The sequence below is a fragment of the Salmo trutta genome, chromosome 14 (assembly GCF_901001165.1).
Source record: "Salmo trutta chromosome 14, fSalTru1.1, whole genome shotgun sequence".
Lineage (NCBI taxonomy): Eukaryota > Metazoa > Chordata > Actinopteri > Salmoniformes > Salmonidae > Salmo > Salmo trutta.
Genome location: NC_042970.1, coordinates 7,877,416 through 7,897,596, shown reverse-complemented (window position 1 = coordinate 7,897,596; position 20,181 = coordinate 7,877,416). Strand labels below are relative to the sequence as shown.

Genomic DNA, 20,181 nt, shown 5'->3' with positions numbered 1-20,181 from the left:
CAACCAAGAGAAGGCCTACGAAAAGGCCGTAGAGACAATTCATGTCTCTGTATTGGGACAGAGCTTGTTAATTGAAAATTGACTCTCTATAACAACTTTGACTTTAATTAAATGATTACAGCATTTTATTTTTGTAACTACTGGGTCTTTTCCATAATTATTTATATTTTTTTGCCCTAACTACGTTTATAAAAAAAAATATGTTTTTGTATTCACTGGCATATGCACAGCTTTAACGCTGTCCAAATGGAGAGAGAAAGACCAGAAGAAGAAAGAAACAGAGAAGACAATATTGATCAGCACCTTTCATCTTCAATACTGGTGGCTTTCATCATCAATACTGGTGGCTTTCATCATCAATACCGGTGACTTTCATCATCAATACTGGTGACTTTCATCATCAATACTGGTGGCTTTCATCATCAATACTGGTGGCTTTCATCATCAATACTGGTGGCTTTCATCATCAATACTGGTGGCTTTCATCATCAATACTGGTGGCTTTCATCAATACTGGTGGCTTTCATCAATACTGGTGGCTTTATACTGGTGGCTTTCATCATCAATACTGGTGGCTTTCATCATCAATACTGGTGGCTTTCATCATCAATACTGGTGACTTTCATCATCAGTACTGGTGGCTTTCATCATCAGTACTGGTGGCTTTCATCATCAATACTGGTGGCTTTCATCATCAGTACTGGTGGCTTTCATCATCAGTACTGGTGGCTTTCATCATCAATACTGGTGGCTGTCACGCCCTGACCTGAGAGAGACGTTTTTCTCTGTTTAGTTAGGTCGGGGTGTGATATGGGGTGGGCATTCTATGTATTTATATTTCTATGTTTTGGCCAGGTATGGTTTCCAATCAGAGGCAGCTGTCTATCGTTGTCTTTGATTGGGAACCATACTTAGGCAGCCTTTTCCCACCTGTGTTTTGTGGGTAGTTATTTTCTATTTTGTTATCTGTTACCTGACAGAACTGTTGGCTTTCGTTTTGTTTCTTTGTTCTAGTGTTCTCAGCATTAAAATATTATGAACACTTACCACGCTGCGCTTTGGTCCCCTCTCTATGACAGCCGTAACAGTGGCTTTCATCATCAATACTGTTGGCTTTATACTGGTGGCTTTCATCATCAATACTGGTGGCTTTATACTGGTGGCTTTCATCATCAATACTGGTGGCTTTATACTGGTGGCTTTCATCATCAATACTGGTGGATTTCATCATCAATACTGTTGGCTTTATACTGGTGGCTTTCATCATCAATACTGTTGGCTTTATACTGGTGGCTTTCATCATCAATACTGGTGGCTTTATACTGGTGGCTTTCATCATCAATACTGGTGGCTTTCATCATCAATACTGGTGGATTTCATCATCAATACTGGTGGCTTTATACTGGTGGCTTTCATCATCAATACTGTTGGCTTTATACTGGTGGCTTTCATCATCAATACTGGTGGCTTTCATCATCAATATTGGTGGCTTTATACTGGTGACTTTCATCATCAATACTGTTGGGTTTATACTGGTGGCTTTCATCATCAATACTGTTGGCTTTATACTGGTGGCTTTCATCATCAATACTGGTGGCTTTATACTGGTGACTTTCATCATCAATACTGTTGGGTTTATACTGGTGGCTTTCATCATCAATACTGGTGGCTTTATACTGGTGGCTTTCATCATCAATACTGTTGGCTTTATACTGGTGGCTTTCATCATCAATACTGGTGGCTTTCATCATCAATACTGGTGGCTTTATACTGGTGACTTTCATCATCAATACTGGTGGCTTTCATCATCAATACTGGTGGCTTTCATCATCAATACTGGTGGCTTCATCATCAATACTGGTGGCTTTCATCATCAATACTGGTGGCTTTCATCATCAATACTGGTGGCTTTCATCATCAATACTGGTGGCTTTCATCATCAATACTGGTGGCTTTCATCATCAATACTGGTGGCTTTCATCATCCATTGTACTCTTAACAGGGAATACTCACCTTGACCAAATGATGTTTGACAGACAGATAGCAGATCGTTACAAACATATAACCTGAGGGAGTGTCTGTATATCAGGTTCCAAAGGCATGTGATGTTGTTTAGTGTTCAGGATCATTAGTCCTACTTCATCTCTCTCCAGCCCTTGACGATCAGTGAAGAAGGCTATTTTAACCTCTCACTCTACAAGGTCACTGAGTCTGAACCAGCCAGTCATCTACGTTCATATCCTATGTTTTATCACCCTACGAGACCAGGACACAGTCTGAGATCCTCTTGCAGGCCACTGTTGACCAATTCAAAGTCTAGGTTGAAAACTAAAGGAGATCGGGCATTTGCCATTAAGACCCCGAGACTTTGGAATGGTCTGCCAGAGGACATCAGGCTTATAGATTCAGTGCCTCTTTTTAAATCCCTTCTGAAGACACACTTTTGTAAAGATGCTTAGTACTTTTATTTTATGACGTGAAGCATGTTACTTGTATAGAAAAGCGCTATTATTACATTAAACCCCACTAATCCCTAAATCCGCACCAGATCCATTCCTTCCTGCTGTTGTAATTTTACCCTGGCCCTAGGAAGCAGGTGGTGAAACTGTTTTTCAGTCATCAAGTACGTAACAAGCAATCATTTCTAAATTGGCCAAGTGGGAGAGACTAGTGTATGACGGCAGGGTATCAGCTGTCTCGGAAGCAGAGAAGTAAATTGAGACCTGATTTAGATTTGGTTTAATAATTAACATTATCTTTGCTAAAAATGATCAGACGAATGAAACTAACTTGGTTTTTAAGAAATGCTTTTTTCTGTGGATCCTAATGTATCTTCTTAGTGCTGTTTTAAGGCCTGGTTTTCTGTCTGTGTGGTTAAAGTTACGGTCCTATATTTTCCTCCTGGACTTTGTTATTGTTAGTGAAGTGAGTTTAAAGAGACAGTTGACTTTGAGATATTTCCAATTGAGCCAAAATATGCAGCTATTACCGTGAATGCAGTCTCCGCGAACAGTCTTCACGCCATGGATTGAAACTAGTGGCTCTATTCAGTCATGGAAGTTCAGCATTACAGCCTAATTGAAATTTAAAGGCAATGTTCCCGCATCAGCAGAGACTGTATTCACGGTAAACGTTGCATATGCCAGCTCAATGGGAAAGGATCTTAAAATGTATATCGCAGAATCTGTAACGCTTCAGCAATCCAGACTGAATAGGTTAATGTCGTGAACTAAATGAAAGCATGCAGGTGAATGTGTTACGAACGTGTAATATGTTGAATGACTTTTTTCTGACATTATTGAAATCCAAAGCTGAAATGGATTGAGAATGACTCCTGTACCATATTGTTGTTATCTCAATCAGAATAGGATGTTATGTGTGTCATGATAAAAAAAAACAGTTTGTACAGTAGCCTATATGTGGTACGTTTCTGTGGAGATATTCCTAGTCCATTTGTCTCAGACAAACCCTAAGACGTTTTGTATTTTGTGTGTAATGTTGTGGCATTCAGAGTTCCATTCTAGCACAGGTTGTGGTATAACACTGTCAATTTAAATGACAGCGATGTCAAGTTAAATGATACCACTGTCATTTTAAACGATAGCAATGTCAATTTAAATGACAGCAATGTCAAGTTAAATGATACCACTGTCATTTTAAACGATAGCACTGTCAATTTAAATGACAGCGATGTCAAGTTAAATGATACCACTGTCATTTTAAACGATAGCACTGTCAATTTAAATAACAGCACTGTCAAGTTAAATGATACCACTGTCATTTTAAACGATAGCACTGTCAATTTAAATAACAGCACTGTCAAGTTAAATGATACCACTGCCAATTTTATATGATAGCACTGTCAATTTAAATAACAGCACTGTCAATTGAAATGATAGCACTGCCCCTTTAAATGATAACTCAACTCCTTTAATTGATAGCACTGTCCTGTCATTAACTGTAGTGTAACTGTTTAATGTCATAGGCTACAATGAATATAGACCACAACCTGAGTGACAAAACCGGTTCTGTGGAGATGCCAATAACCCAGACAACAAGAACCAAGCATGCCTCCTTCTGTGTCATTTTTACAAAGTTTTTTTATTTGTGATGTATTTTTGTCCTGCTGATTTGTTTTTTTCTCCTGTTGTTTTTAAATGTCAATAATTATTCTAACAAAGATGACATCGTAGATTCGGGAACCAATACATCAAATAATAAATGAACTTTAAAACCAAATTTCGGGGAAAAAAATTAAATATATAAAAAATAAAACAAACGTGGCTCTGTGTTGTTTAGAGAAATGCTTCTACCTTTTATTGCTACGGTGAAAGGTCAAAGGTCAAAGGTGAAAGGTCAAAGGTCAGGAAAGAAAAGGAAAAAAATATAAAGACAGGATGACAATCAATTCATACAGTTACTGATGATTGTGGTTGGAAATGTTTCCCATTCTTTCTCTTATGTAGCATGCTTAAAAAAACAATCTGAAAATATTGAAAAAAAAGGTTTTACATTTTACAAAATAGTACATGATATGAACTTCGCACCTCCTCACAAAATGTTGCATACTCTCTCCAATGAAGAAAACAACATATAAACTGGGGTGCCACCCACTTGTGATCCATGGTCTCTCCTTGTGTGTTCTGACTACCTCCCACCCCTCGAATATACATTTAGCTCAAACACACAGACCAACGGAAAGGCCCATACAGGACACAGAATCTAGATTTGGTATGGCTTCTATCTCTGGGAATATAATACCGTCAACAACAAAAAAGTTCAATCATACTTTCAGGTTACAGAAACGAATAATCTCCCCAGATATGTTTTACGCTACACACTCTTCTCTGGAGCATTATGGGGGGTGTGAATAACAACCAAAAAAAACAAAACAACAAAAATAAATAAAATAAAAAGCGACTTCAGCTTGTTACTTGTTTTTTTTCTTTTATTTCCAATTTACATGAATCAAAACCGTAACAAAAACAAAATCATGATCATATTTAATAATACTAATAATAATAGTAATGATGTTGTTGTTTTAACAATATTACTATTATAATTAATATAACAAATATATATACACACCCTGACAAACGAACGCACCCTCTGCCCTGGTCATGGTGCTTTCCCTCTGTGTGTAAATGAGTAGCGATATCAAGTCTAATGTCCTGTTCCTAGAGGGGCATGGCCAGGGCCGAGGTACTTCCTGCCAGGGCAGAAGGTACTTCCTGTGTGAGGGGACAGCGGGGGGAGTGGAGTGGGGTAGGTCAACGGTCAAAGTCAACTTCTGGTGGGCTTCTCACAACATGAGGTCTAATGCACCAAAGAGATCGCCCAAGCTGGATTTGTAAACTTGGATACAGGGTTTAACCATGTTTTGTTGTTTCTTTCTGTGTGTGTGTGTGTGAGGTAGCTTAAAATATTACAATTAAAACAAAATAAAACAAACCAAAAAAGTTTAGAGCTGGGATTGATTCCGAATTGAACAGGTCTCTAACAAAATATATTATGGACATGGTTTATGTGTCTTTGGGCTACCATGGTGGAGGGTCAGGGTTGGGTTGGGGGAGGGGGGGAGGGAGCAACATTTACCACTCTGAAAAATGATCTCAGCGTGAAATGTACTCTCTGAAAAATGTATATATATATGTATACACACATATACATATATGTACACACGTTATAAACATGTTACTAATACATTAGTATCTGGTTGTTAAAAGAATACAGATTTGTTTTACAACAATAGCACCATTTGACTTTATTATAACACACAGTAACTTCCTGATACACACTGGGGCGACGGTTGGAAGTAGGAACACCTGCACTTTTCACACTGTTAGATGTTTTGGTTTGGATTTGATAATATGTTTAGGGTGTGGAGGTATTTTAGAGGAACAAGAAAAGGAGGAACTTATAGAATAGGTATGTTGTTGTGCGTGGGGCCTTTTTTTTACAGGTTAACACACTCAGTCCTAACACACCTGGGACCCACACCTGAACACCTGAACACCTGAACACCTGAACACCTGAACACCTGAACAATAAATAACACCAACTCATTGGCTGCCTCTTTCTCCTCTTTCTCCTCTTTCTCCTCTTTCTCCTCTTTCTCCTCTTTCTCCTCTTTCTCCTCTTTCTCCTCTTTCTCCTCGATCCTTCTTGTTAGTGGGGAGGTGCTCCCAGGGTGGGGGGTGGGGGGTGGGGCGGATGGAGGGATAGGGCTGAGGCACCATGGGAGGGGGGGGTCTGATGGAGTGAGACTGGAAGGTCATGAAATCCCAGATGAATATTGCCGGTGCCATTCAGTGCAGGACTTAGTTGGAAAAAGCACTTTTTACTTAAACAAAAAATTATATGAAAGTGTTGTGATCTTTCTCTTTTCTTTCTTTCATTCTTCCTTTTTTGATAGAAGTGTGTGTTCCTCTCTCTCATATTTTATGTGTTTTTCCCCTCTACTTCTCCTTCTATTCATCCCTCTTTCTTTACAAGAAGCAAACTGCGCCGACGTCAACACCAAACTCCTGGTCCGCTCCTCCAATATCCACAGGAGCAATGTCCACGATGGGCAGCCGGCTGGTCTTCTGTGATCTGTACTCAATCACTGTCTTTCCCCACGTTCCTTTATGTTTCTGGGGACAGAGTGATAGACATGTTACAGATATAGATAGGGGACAGACATGTTACAGATATAGATAGGGGACAGACATGTTACAGATATAGATAGGGGACAGACATGTTACAGATATAGATAGGGGACAGACATGTTACAGATATAGATAGGGGACAGACATGTTACAGATATAGATAGGGGACAGACATGTTAGACATAGATAGGGGACAGACATTTTGCAGATATAGATAGGGGACAGACATGTTACAGACATGTTACAGACATAGATAGGGGACAGACATGTTACAGATATAGATAGGGGACAGACATGTTACAGACATAGATAGGGGACAGACATGTTACAGACATAGATAGGGGACAGACATGTTATAGACATAGATAGGGGACAGACATGTTACAGACATAGATAGGGGACAGACATGTTATAGATATTGATGGGGACAGACATGTTACAGACATAGATAGGGGACAGACATGTTACAGACATAGATAGGGGACAGACACGTTATAGACATAGATAGGGGACAGACATGTTACAGACATAGATAGGGGACAGACATGTTATAGATATTGATAGGGGACAGACATGTTATAGACATAGATAGGGGACAGTGAATGAGTGTATTTGTGGGTTAGGGTTAAATAGTCTCAGAACTCTTCTGTGTGTTTTCATCACAGTGCAGCCATCCTCCATCACATTGTATGTAAAGTGGCTGTTGCCTGTGTGTGGGGGTATATGTGTGTGTGTGTGTGTGTGTGTGTGTGTGTGTGTGTGTGTGTGTGTGTGTGTGTGTGTGTGTGTGTGTGTGTGTGTGTGTGTGTGTGTGTGTGTGTGTGTGTGTGTGTGTGTGTGTGTGTGGGGGGGGGGGGGTATATGTGTGTGTGTGTGTGTGTGTGTGTGTGTGTGTGTGTGTGTGTGTGTGTGTGTGTGTGTGTGTGTGTGTGTTTTCATCCTCTCACCGTGCAGCCGTCCTCCATAACGGCGTATGTAAATCGGCTGTTGCCCTCAGCTCTTATCTCCACGTCGTTGGAGCCCTGGAGCAGCACGGCCTTCTTCAGGTTGCCCGTGGCCCCGTCCATGTAGGCCACGCTGTTCTTGCAGTGGTAGGTGAGGTTCTGGCTAGCCTCGGTGGACAGCAGCCGCAGGAAGGTCATCTGGACGCTGGCAGTGTTGGCTGCCAGACTGTCATCACCATAGCTGAACTGTAGAGGGCAGCAGAGAGAGAGAGAGGAGGGGAGAACAGGGCGGTTAGGACCAGTACAACAATGGATATCATTTCACAATGTCAATGGTTAAAACTAGTGAGAGAGGACAGGGAGACAGGGATGTAAGAATCAAGCACATCATTATATCAGAACTATATCAGAATTTTAACTGACTTAGTGGCATTGATTGAGATAATGTACGTAAAAAGTACTTGTGTCGTATTTTAGTAAAAAAAAACACAGGAATCCCCTAAAGGACTGAAACAGACTAATCACAGAGAGGCTTGAGTAAATAAGTGCACTGCACACTTAATTGATGTCACCTGAGATTGAAGAGGAAAAATCAGGATTGTATTATCGTGATAATATATAGAAGAGACCGAAGAGAGATTGAGTCGTGACTCACGTGGAATCCTCCGTTCATGGTCTCTCCGAACCAGACGTGTTTGGCAGCCTTGCTCTTGCTGGACCACCAGTTCTTCTTGGGGATGCTGGCGGGCTTGGGGTAGACGCAGGACTCTCCAGTCTCCATGTTACAGTAGACCTTGATGGCATCTATGGTGCAGCCCTGGTTAGGGTCGATCCAGTACTCTCCTGCAGACAGAGGAGAAGGAGACGGCTCAGATTGAATCAGCTCTTATTACTCTATAAAACACACATTCATATTTACTTTCTCTTTTGAATAAGACAGAATCTTCCAGACTTCCTAAATATTATGGAATTTTTGCCCGACCTAATCAGTGGGGGCAGGAGAAACGTCACCTGACCAGGAGAAACTTTAGGGCCCTGAGTTTTTCCTGGTCAAGTCATGTTGCTTGGCTAAAACTCTTGACCCCTTAACAAAGAGGCAATCTTCGCTCCTATCCGTCACATACCGCTCTTCCAGTCGGGGTGGCACAGCTTCAGGTCTCTGCAAGTACGTGCAGGGTTCTTCTTGGAGCCCTCGGGGGAGCGGATGTTCTCGATCTGGTTGTTGAGGGACTTGAGCGTGGCGTCCACCTCGGCGTCGTGCGTCCTCAGGTTTCCGGAGGCCTGGTCGGCCCTCATGTACCTCAGGGGATCGGGGGACTTCTCAGGCTGAGACAGACCAGCGAAGGCAGACATGTCGATACCAGGGCCGGGAGGACCAGGAGGACCAGGGGGTCCAGAGTTTCCAGGTGGACCCTGAGATACACAGACAGAAAGATAGAATCCTTAATTGATTGAAGAAATTGGAAACTACGAGCTACAGGTGAGGTGCTGCTACCAGGGCCATAGGTATTACAGAGGACGAAAACCACAGAGCAGACGGAACTTAAAGTACAGCTGGCATCAAGTGTTCATATGGCTGGCTGCCATCTCAGATGACACCCTGCTCCCTACACAGGGGCCTTACTTTCACCAGAGCAAAGGTAGCACACTATACGGGGAATAGGGGGTGATTTGAGATTTGCACTATGTCACACACTGCTCCCTCCTCTCCCTCTCCCTCTCCTCTCCCTCTCCTCTCCTCTCTTTTCCTCTCCTCTCCTCTCCTCTCCTCTCCTCTCCTCTCCTCTCCTCTCCTCTCCTCTCCTCTCCTCTCCTCTCTAGTACTAAGATAAATTGAGAGATAGATGGGAGATGAGAACGTTACTCACAGAGGGGCCTGTCTCTCCAGAGCGACCACGGGGTCCGGGGGGTCCGATGGGGCCGGGGATACCATTGGAACCATCCTTTCCAGAGGGACCAACAGGTCCGGGAGGTCCCTACACAAAACACACACAAGGATTTAGATGTACTGTACTGTAGACTAGAGCTCTGCCTGCCATGCTCTTTGGCTGACAATAAGGAAGGATACATCTCAAAGCTTTGTGTAAGAGTTAACCATTCTGTCTATACTCACTCTTGATCCACTTGGTCCGGCAGGTCCAGAGGCACCCTGGTCTCCAGATTGACCCTATGGGGAGAGACAAGGTGAGACAATGTCTATAGGTCAGATTGACCCTCTGGGGAGAGACAAGGTGAGACAATGTCTATAGGACATTTCTATGATATAGGGAGATTTGTGATACAGAGAGATTTGTTACATAGAGATATGTTGAGGTAGAGAGAGAGGTAGAGAGAAATAAAGGGATTAGGGGGAACAGGGAGATTAGGGGAACAGGGAGATTAGGGGGTACAGGGAGATTAGGGGTACAGGGAGATTAGTGGGTAAAGAAAGATTAGGGGGTACAGGGAGATTAGGGGGTACAGGGAGATTAGGGGTACAGGGAGATTAGGGGGTACAGGGAGATTAGGGGGCACAGAAAGATTAGGGGTACAGAAAGATTAGGGGTACAGGGATATTAGGGGTAAAGAAAGATTAGGGGTACAGGGAGATTAGGGGTACAGGGATATTAGGGGTACAGGGAGATTAGGGGGTACAGGGAGATTAGGGGTACAGGGAGATTAGGGGGCACAGAAAGATTAGGGGGTACAGAAAGATTAGGGGTACAGAAAGATTAGGGGGCACAGAAAGATTAGGGGTACAGGGAGATTAGGGGTACAGGGATATTAGGGGTACAGGGAGATTAGGGGGTACAGGGAGATTAGGGGGCACAGGGAGATTAAGGGGTACAGAAAGATTAGGGGGTACAGGGAGATTAGGGGGTACAGGGAGATTAGGGGGTACAGGGAGATGAGGGGGCACAGAAAGATTAGGGGGTACAGAAAGATTAGGGGTACAGAAAGATTAGGGGGTACAGGGAGATTGGGGTACAGGGAGATTAGGGGTACAGAAAGATTAGGGGTACAGGGAGATTAGGGGTAAAGAAAGATTAGGGGGTACAGGGAGATTAGGGGTACAGAAAGATTAGGGGTACAGGGAGATTAGGGGTACAGGGAGATTAGTGGGTAAAGAAAGATTAGGGGGTACAGGGAGATTAGGGGTACAGAAAGATTAGGGGTACAGGGAGATTAGGGGTACAGGGAGATTAGGGGTGCAGGGAGATTAGGGGTGCAGGGAGATTAGGGGTACAGGGAGATTAGGGGTACAGGGAGATTAGGGGTACAGGGAGCTTAGGGGGTAGAGAAAGATTAGGGGGTACAGGGAGATTAGGGGTACAGGGATATTAGGGGGTAGAGAAAGATTAGGGGGTACAGGGAGATTAGAGGTACAGAAAGATTAGAGGTACAGGGAGATAAGGGGTACAGGGAGATTAGTGGGTAAAGAAAGATTAGGGGGTACAGAAAGATTAGAGGTACAGGGAGATTAGGGGGGTACTTACGGGAGGTCCGGGCAGACCCTGCAGACCAGTGAATCCTCTGTGTCCCTTCTGCCCTCTCTCGCCACCCTCTCCAGCCTCACCCTTGTCTCCACGGGGTCCTTGGGGTCCAGCCATTCCTCTGGCTCCAGCAGGCCCGGAAGGCCCAGCCGGTCCTTGAGCTCCCTATAGCACAGCCAAGAAACATACACAGGGTTAGGAAGGGCTGCAATACAATAGTATTTGAGTAACCGTTATATCCAAGAACTTTATGGATGAATTAAAACATTATTAATATCCGACTGAACTTTATCACATATTCAGTTTATCCTGGCATGAGAAAATAGACAGAAAACAATAACATGGCCTGGGTTGTTCACCCCTGACGTCCTCTCAAGAGAGGGGGTTTTAGGGGTGTTATAAGGCTTCTACGGGGTGCCATCGGGGATGTTATGAGGAGTGATTTAGGGTGTATACTCACAGCCTCTCCCCTGTCTCCTTGCTTGCCGGTGGGGCCGACAGGACCGGGGGAACCATTAGCACCTGGGGAGCCAGGAGCACCAGCAGGACCGGTGTTACCACGGTCACCCTTGATTCCAGTGGATCCATCTCTACCGGGTGGTCCATCAGAACCAGCGTTGCCCTGAGAGACAATCACACATTGTTTAATGTCAGAAACATTAAACGTATAGTTAGTGATTCAGTTCATCATGACAGTGAGTTAACGTATTGTACTGCAGGTATAGAGTTGATCATGAGAGGCCATAACGGTGACACTGTGCTGCATTGAATGGCACACTATTCCCTATATAGTACACCACATTTGGACAGAGCCCTATGCGGACCCTGTTTAAAAGTAATGAACAATATAAGAACTAGGATGCTATTTCAGACACAACACGCTATGTGACAGACACTGACCTCTCTACCGGTCTCTCCAGCGGGTCCAGTCAGTCCAGGGGGTCCCACTGGGCCAGGGGGTCCACGGTCTCCGCTTCCACCAGGAGCTCCTTGTTTACCAGGCTCTCCCTGGGGAGATGGACACACAGGTTAGTTGGTGGACCACCAATAGGGGGCGGCACTCTAATCATTAGTCAAATCAATAGTCATATATTCAATGATCTTTTTCTTTGAATATTCATCCATCCATTCTTACATGAAATGGGTGGGGTGGGTACAAGGCAATTGACAGTACAATATTATTCTGTCATCTATAATAGGCTAATGAATCATAATGAATGAATGAATGAATAGTCTAATGAATGAATGAATGAATAGTCTAATGAATGAATGAATGAATAGTCTAATGAATGAATGAATGAATAGTCTAATGAATGAATGAATGAACGAACAGTCCAATGAATGAATGAATAGCCTAATGAATGAATGAATGAATAGTCTAATGAATGAATTAATGAATGAATGAATGGTCTAATGAATGAATGGGATGTGTAATGTGGTGTATGTGACTTACAGAGGGTCCGGGCAAGCCAGGGAAACCTCTCTCTCCACGCTGTCCTGGAAGACCAACAATACCACGCTGTCCAGCCAGACCTGAAGGACCTGAAGGACCATCGGGACCCTGGGATGAGGAAGAGAAGTGGAAGAGGAGGAAGAGAGGAGGAAGAGAGCAGGAGGAGGAGGAGAGGAGGAAGAGAGGAAGAAGAGGAGGAAGAGAGGAAGAAGTGGAGGAAGAAGAGGAGGAAGAAGAGGAGGAAGAGAGGAAGAAGAGAGGAAGAAGAGGAGGAAGAGAGGAGGAGGAGGAGGAGAGGAGGAAGAGAGGAGGAAGAAGAGGAGAGGAGGAAGAGAGAAAGAGAGGAAGAAGAGGAGGAAGGAGAGGAGAGGAGGAAGAGAGGAGGAAGAAGAGGAGGAAGGAGAGGAGAGGAGGAAGAGAGGAAGAAGAAGAGGAGAGGAGGAGGAGGAAGAGAGGAGGAAGAGTGGAGGAGAGGAGGAAGAGAGGAGGAGGAGGAAGAGAGGAGAGGAGGAAGAGAGGAGGAGGAGGAGGAAGAGAGGGGGAAGAGGAGGAGAGGAGGAAGAGAGGAGGAGGAGGAAGAGAGGAGGAAGAAGAGGAGAGGAGGAAGAGAGAAAGAAGAGGAGGAAGAAGAGGAGGAAAAGAGGAGAGGAGGATGAAGAAGAGGAGGAAGAGAGAAGAGGAGGAAGAGAGGAGAGGAGGAAGAGGGGAGGAAGAGAGGAAGAAGAGGAGGAAGAGAGGAGAGGAGGAAGAGAGGGGTAGAGGAGGAAGAGAGTAGAGAAGGAGAGGAGGAGAGGAGGAAGAGAGGAAGAGAGGAAGAGAGGAGGAAGAGGAGAGGAAGAAGAGAGGGAGAGAGGAGGAGGAGGCGGACGAGAGTAAGAAGAGGAGAGGAGGAAGAGGAGAGGAGGAAGAGGAGGAGAGGAGGAAGTGGAGGACAAGGGGACAGTGTGTTATTTTCAAGGATATCTGGTGAGTGTTTTCAACAACAACTAAAAATATATCAACAGAAAAACTATAAAAATCAATAAATATACTGAAAAACTATATACATCAATAAACAAACTGAAAAAGTATATACATACTGGAAAAACAAGAAAAAGCATTTGGTGTGCACTGCATCCAACTCCACTTCTGTGATTTAGGCCGGAGAGGAACAGAGTGTCTTATTATATCTGTTCTCTGTACTTGCCTGTCCAATTTCAGTAACTGCCAGCTATGCCGGCTGTTAGTTCAGTACTGCTCAGGGGGTGAACTGTACTGCAGGGAGTGGGAAGTACAAAGTAAAACACTTGTCCTTTCTGCCATCACGTCTCTGTCCAGGGGAAGCCCATAGGTGATATTAACACCCTGGCAGACAGCAGTGTGTTTGGGCTGGTTATTGGGTCAGTGACGACACATACTGACGGCCCTGTGTTGTGATGGGGACAAGGGAATAGTGTTGTCCATTATAAATGGACCTTTCTTTCATTCCCTGGACTGATGTCCATGCCGGTTGGGTTGGAAGTAAACCCAAGAGAGACTTTTAAGAAATAAAGCCAGTATTCTTTTATAGCTGCAAAACCCCAAAATGAATGTATTTCCATGTTAACTTGGGTGGTGGGATGTGCGTTGTCAGTGACATCACAATCTGAAGATCACCACGAATTCAGCTTGTATTACCATCTTTTGCTTTGGTAGGGTGCTGGGTTGAACGAGAGTTGTCAAGCCCGTCCACTATGCCCCGGGTTGAGGCTTGGAGGACAGTACTGTAGTGATAAACAGGTGAACTTACAGAGGGACCATCCTCTCCAGCATCTCCTTTCTCTCCAGGGGCTCCAGCGGCTCCACGCAGCCCAGCGTCTCCCTGCCTGCCTGGGGGTCCACCGTCTCCACGCACACCCTTGGGACCATCTTTACCAGCAGGGCCAGAAGGACCAGCAGCACCAGGGTTACCCTGCAGAGACACATTTTTTACATTTTTGTATTTTTTTATTTCACCTTTATTTAACCAGGTAGCCTAGTTGAGAACAAGTTCTCCTTTACAACTGCGACCTGTCCAAGATAAAGCAAAGCAGTACGATACAAACAACACAGAGTTACACATGGGATTAACAAATGTACAGCCAATAACACAATAGAAAAATCAATATACAGTGTGTGGAAATGTAGTAAGATTATGGAGGTAAGGCAATAAATAGGCCATAGTGGTAAAATAATTACAATATAGCAATTAAACACTGGAGTGATAGATAGTGCAAAGGATGAATGTGCAAGTAGAGATACTGGGGTGCAAAGAAGCAAAACAATAAATAACAATATGGGGGTGGGCTATTTACAGATGGGCTGTGTACAGATGGGCTATTTACAGATGGGCTATTTACAGATGGGCTATTTACAGATGGGCTATTTACAGATGGACTATTTACAGATGGACTGTTTATAGATGGGCTGTGTACAGGTGAAATGATTGGTAAGCTGCTCTGACAGCTGATGCTTAAAGTTAGTGAGGGAAATGTAAGTCTCCAGCTTCAGTGATTTTTGCAATTCGTTCCAGTCATTGGCAGCAGAGAACTGGAAGGAAAGGCGGCCAAAGGAGGAGTTGGCTTTGGGGATGACCAGTGAAATATACCTGCTGGAGCATGTGCTACGAGTGGGTGCTGCTATGATGACCAGTGAGCTGAGATAAGGCGGGGCTTTACCTAGCAAAGATTTATAGATGACCTGGAGCCAGTGGGTTTGGTGACGAATATGAAGCGAGGGCCAGCCAATGAGAGCATACAGGTCGCAGTGGTGGGCGGTATAAGGCACTTTGGTAACAAAACGGATGGCACTGTGATAGACTGCATCCATTTTGCTGAGTAGAGTGTTGGAGGCTATTTTGTAAATTACATTGCCGAAGTCAAGGATTGGTAGGATAGTCAGTTTTACGAGGGTATGTTTGGCAGTATGAGTGAAGGATGCTTTGTTGCGAAATAGGAAGCTGATTCTAGATTTAATTTTGGATTGGAGATGCTTAATGTGAGTCTGGAAGGAGAGTTTACAGTCTAACCAGATACCTAGGTATTTGTAGTTGTCCACATATTCTAAGTCAGAACCGTCCAGAGTAGTGATGCTAGACGGGCGGGCGGGTGCGGGCAGCGATTGGTTGAAGAGCATGCATTTAGTTTTACTTGCATTTAAGAGCAGTTGGAGGCCATGGAAGGAGTGTTGTATGGCATTGAAGCTCGTCTGGAGGTTTGTTAACACATTGTCCAAAGAAGGGCCAGAAGTATACAGAATGGTGTCGTCTGTGTAGAGGTGGATCAGAGAATCACCAGCAGCAAGAGCGACATCATTGATGTATACAGAGAAAAGAGAGAGACTGCCAGAGGTCCGAACAACAGGCCCTCCGATTTGACACACTGAACTCTATCTGAGAAGTAGTTGGTGAACCAGGCGAGGCAGTCATTTGAGAAACCAAGGCTGATGAGTCTGCCGATAAGAATGCAGTGATTGACAGAGTCAAAAGCCTTGGCCAGGTCGATGAAGACGGCTGCACAGTATTGTCTTTTATCGATGGCGGTTATGATATCATTTAGGACCTTGAGCGTGACTGAGGTGCACCCATGACCCGCTCGGAAACCAGATTGCATAGTGGAGAAGGTACGGTGCGATTCGAAATGGTCGGTGATCTGTTTGTTAACTTGGCTTTGGAAGACTTTAGAAAGGCAGGGTAGGATAGATATAGGTCTGTAACAGTTTGGGTCTAGAGTGTCTCCCCTTTGAAGAGGGGTATGACTGTGGCAGCTTTCCAATCTTTAGGGATCTCAGACGATACGAAAGAGAGGTTGAACAGGCTAGTAATAGGGGTTGCAGCAATTGCTGCGGATCATTTTAGAAAGACAGGGTCCAGATTGTCTAGCCCAGCTGATTTGTAGGGGTCCAGATTTTGCAGCTCTTTCAGAACATCAGCTGTCTGGATTTGGGGGAAGGAGAAGCGGGGGGCGGGGGGGGGCTTGGGCAAGTTGCTGCAGGGGGTGCTGAGATGTTGGCTGGGGTAGGGGTGGCCAGGTGGAAAGCATGGCCAGCCGTGGTAAAACTCTTATTGAAATTCTTGATTATTGTAGATTTATCGGTGGTGATAGTGTTTCCTATCCCAGTGGGCAGCTGAGAGGAGGTGCTCTTATTCTCCATGGACTTTACAGTGTCCCAGAACTTTTCTGGGTGTTTGCTACAGGATGCAAATTTCTGTTTTAAAAAGCTAACCTAACTGCCTGTGTATATTGGTTCCCAACTTTGCTGAAAAGTTGCATATCGCGGGGCTATTCGATGCTAATGCAGTACACCACAGGATGTGTTTGTTCTGGTCAAGGGCAGTCAAATCCTGAGTGAACCAAGGGCTATATCTGTTCTTAGTTCTACATTTTTTTTATGGGGCAAGCTTATTTAAGATGGAGAGGAAAGCACTTTTGAACAGCAACCAGGCATCCACTACTGACGGGATGAGGTCAATATCCTTCCAGGATACCCGGCCCAGGTCGATTAGAAAGGCCTGCTCGCTGAAGTGTTTTAGGGTGCGTTTGACAGTGATGAGGGGTGGTCGTTTGACCCATTGCGGACGCAGGCAATGAGGCAGTGATCACTGAGATCTTGGTTGAAGACAGCAGAGGTGTATTTGGAGGGCAGGTTCGTCAGGACGATATCTATGAGGGTGCCTGTGTTTACGGATTTAGGGATGTACCTGGTGTTAGGGATGTATCTCCTTGATCATTTGTGTGAGATTGAGGGCATCTAGCTTAGATTGTAGGACGGCCAGGGTGTTATGCATATTCCAGTTTAGGTCACCTAACAGTACAAACTCTGAAGAAAATGGGGGGCAATTAATTCACATATGGTATCCAGGGCACAGCTGGGGGCTGAGGGGGGTCTATAACAAGCGGCAACAGTGAGAGACTTTTTTCTGGAAAGGTGGATTTTTAAAAATAGAAGCTTGAACTGTTTGGGCACAGACCTGGATAGCATGACAGAACTCTGCAGTCTGTCTCTGCAGTAAATTGCAACTCCACCCCCTTTGGCAGTTCTATCTTAGCGGAAAATGTTGTAGTTGGGGATGGAAATTTCTGAATTTTTGGTGGCCTTCCTAAACCAGGATTCAGACACGGCTAGGACATCAGGATTGGCAGAGTGTGCTAAAGCAGTGAATAAAACAAACTTAGGGAGGAGGCAATCAATCAATCAACCAATCAACCAACCAATCAGTCCATCACTCAACCGATCAACTGATCAACCTGTAAAACAAGCAACCAATCAAGCAATCAGTCAATTAACCAATCAGCAGGGTTAAAACCAGAAATGTAGCATACAAAACATGACAGACAGGCATACAGACAGACAGGAGCAGGTCAAGACTCTCTGGGACAGTGGAGGCTCATCAGAGGAGGAAGGGGAGTGAATCCTCACTGAATGTCCTCAGTGAATGTCATAAAAATAAAAATAGTGAAACATTAAAAAAGTTATTATTTTTAGATAAAAATATACTAAATAGTGTGTTTGGACTGGTTATTGGATCAGTGATGAACACATACTGACTGCTACTTATGATGGGATGAGGGAATAGTGTTTCCCATTATTTATTCAAAAATGAAGAAGAGAGAAGAGAGAGAGAGAGAGAGTTATATTTCATATTTTTTACTTACTTAGCTACTGAATGCAGCGAGCTAGTTTAACCTACTCAAACACTCGGCTCAAACAGAAAGTGATGCTATGTTAGCTAGCTGGCTATCCAACACTGGAACTCTTCCAAGTGAAGAAAAGCTTTTGGTTTTATTAATTTATTGCCACCGGGACCTGCTGGTGTAACTACTAAACTGCTTTCTGACTTTACATTGTACTTCACGATTGTACCAGGTTTACTAACGCATTAGTTCTAGTAGCTTTGTTGTCGACTTGACATTAGCTAATATGGTGACAACAATGTAGGATGTGCGTAGCGGTTAGCGGTTATGATATGAAGGTTCGGCTTGGATTTTTTTTTTTCTCACTGGTCACAGACAGCTGATGTGTTATGCACTGAAGTCCACAAGTGAAGGGAAAAGTTAAGAGAGCATGTAGATGCAAGAAGGAATTATACAATGATCTGGCTGCTATGAAAGCGAACTGTGTTTGCATGTGATCAGGGGTGTATTCATTCCGCCGGTTTTTATTTAAAAAACGTTTCTTAAACGGAGGCAACGGGGATAAACATATCTGAAATTGTCCAATAGAAATTCTTGTTTGCAACTGTTGGACTAATGATTATACGCCATAAATCAGCTAGCAACATTATTGAATGTGGCAATGTCTGTCACCGTGATTACTCAAATTTCTCTCAACCTGTGGAACAATGTTGTAAACTATCATTCATAGGCCAGGTTGTAGCAACCTCATGGTCTGTATAGGGAACATTAGAGTATCATGTAGAGGCCTAAACCTATCAATGTAACATTGAACTGGGTGAATGGAAAATGAATGACAGTCATCTAATATGCTGTAATAGAAATTAGGCCATGCTATTTTAACAAAAGAATCTTCCTCTCTCATCTTGACCGCCACTTCTCTGCCCACAAACAGATAGGAGCAGGTCAGTACTCTCTGTAATAACATCCATTCAGACAGATAGGAACAGGTCAGTACTCTCTGTAATAACAACCATTCAGACAGATAGGAGCAGGTCAGTACTCTCTGTAATAACAACCATTCAGACAGATAGGAACAGGTCAGTACTCTCTGACAGATAGGAGCAGGTCAGTACTCTCTGTAATAACATCCATTCAGACAGATAGGAGCAGGTCAGTACTCTCTGTAATAACATCCATTCAGACAGATAGGAGCAGGTCAGTACTCTCTGTAATAACATCCATTCAGACAGATAGGAACAGGTCAGTACTCTCTGTAATAACATCCATTCAGACAGATAGGAGCAGGTCAGTACTCTCTGTAATAACAACCATTCAGACAGATAGGAACAGGTCAGTACTCTCTGTAATAACATCCATTCAGACAGATAGGAACAGGTCAGTATTCTCTGTAATAACATCCATTCAGAAGAACAGAATGAAACCAGGTTGATGTCATCTACATCCAGCGTTATTCACTACTGGTTCCAGTGGGAGAAACTACTACAGTAAATACAAGACTAAATACTATAGTAAATACCAAAGTAAATACTATACTAAATACTATAGTAAATACCAAAGTAAATACTATACTAAATACTATAGTAAATACCAAAGTAAATACTATACTAAATACTATAGTAAATACCAAAGTAAATGCTATACTAAATACTATAGTAAATACCACAGTAAATACTATACTAAATACTATACTTAATACTATATTAAATACTATACTAAATACTATATTAAATACTGTAGTAAATACTATACTTTATACTATATTAAATACTATAGTAAATACTATACTTAATATCTATACTAAATACTATATTAAATACTATACTAAATACTATATTAAATACTACAGTAAATAGTACACTAAGTACTATACTAAATATTATACTAAATACTATAGTAAATACTATACTTAATATCTATACTAAATACTATAGTAAATACTATACTAAATATTATAGTAAATACTATAGTAAATACTATAGTTAATATCTATACTAAATACTATAGTAAATACTATACTAAATATTATAC

General features: G+C 43.2%; 1 protein-coding gene across 1 annotated transcript in view; it reads right to left on the bottom strand.

The window, feature by feature from the left end:
• Positions 1 to 4,937: 4,937 nt before the first annotated feature.
• The window catches only part of col2a1b (collagen, type II, alpha 1b), a gene marked incomplete at its 5' end in the record, with an annotated part of 39,261 nt that continues 24,017 nt past the window's right edge, over positions 4,938 to 20,181 (bottom strand). The window contains 11 exons of the mRNA XM_029774303.1: positions 4,938 to 6,635; positions 7,598 to 7,840; positions 8,250 to 8,437; positions 8,719 to 9,007; positions 9,463 to 9,570; positions 9,708 to 9,761; positions 11,071 to 11,232; positions 11,528 to 11,689; positions 11,968 to 12,075; positions 12,521 to 12,628; positions 14,289 to 14,450. Coding sequence (XP_029630163.1) covers positions 6,489 to 6,635; positions 7,598 to 7,840; positions 8,250 to 8,437; positions 8,719 to 9,007; positions 9,463 to 9,570; positions 9,708 to 9,761; positions 11,071 to 11,232; positions 11,528 to 11,689; positions 11,968 to 12,075; positions 12,521 to 12,628; positions 14,289 to 14,450 — 1,731 coding nt within the window. The remainder of the gene's footprint in view (positions 6,636 to 7,597; positions 7,841 to 8,249; positions 8,438 to 8,718; positions 9,008 to 9,462; positions 9,571 to 9,707; positions 9,762 to 11,070; positions 11,233 to 11,527; positions 11,690 to 11,967; positions 12,076 to 12,520; positions 12,629 to 14,288; positions 14,451 to 20,181) is intronic.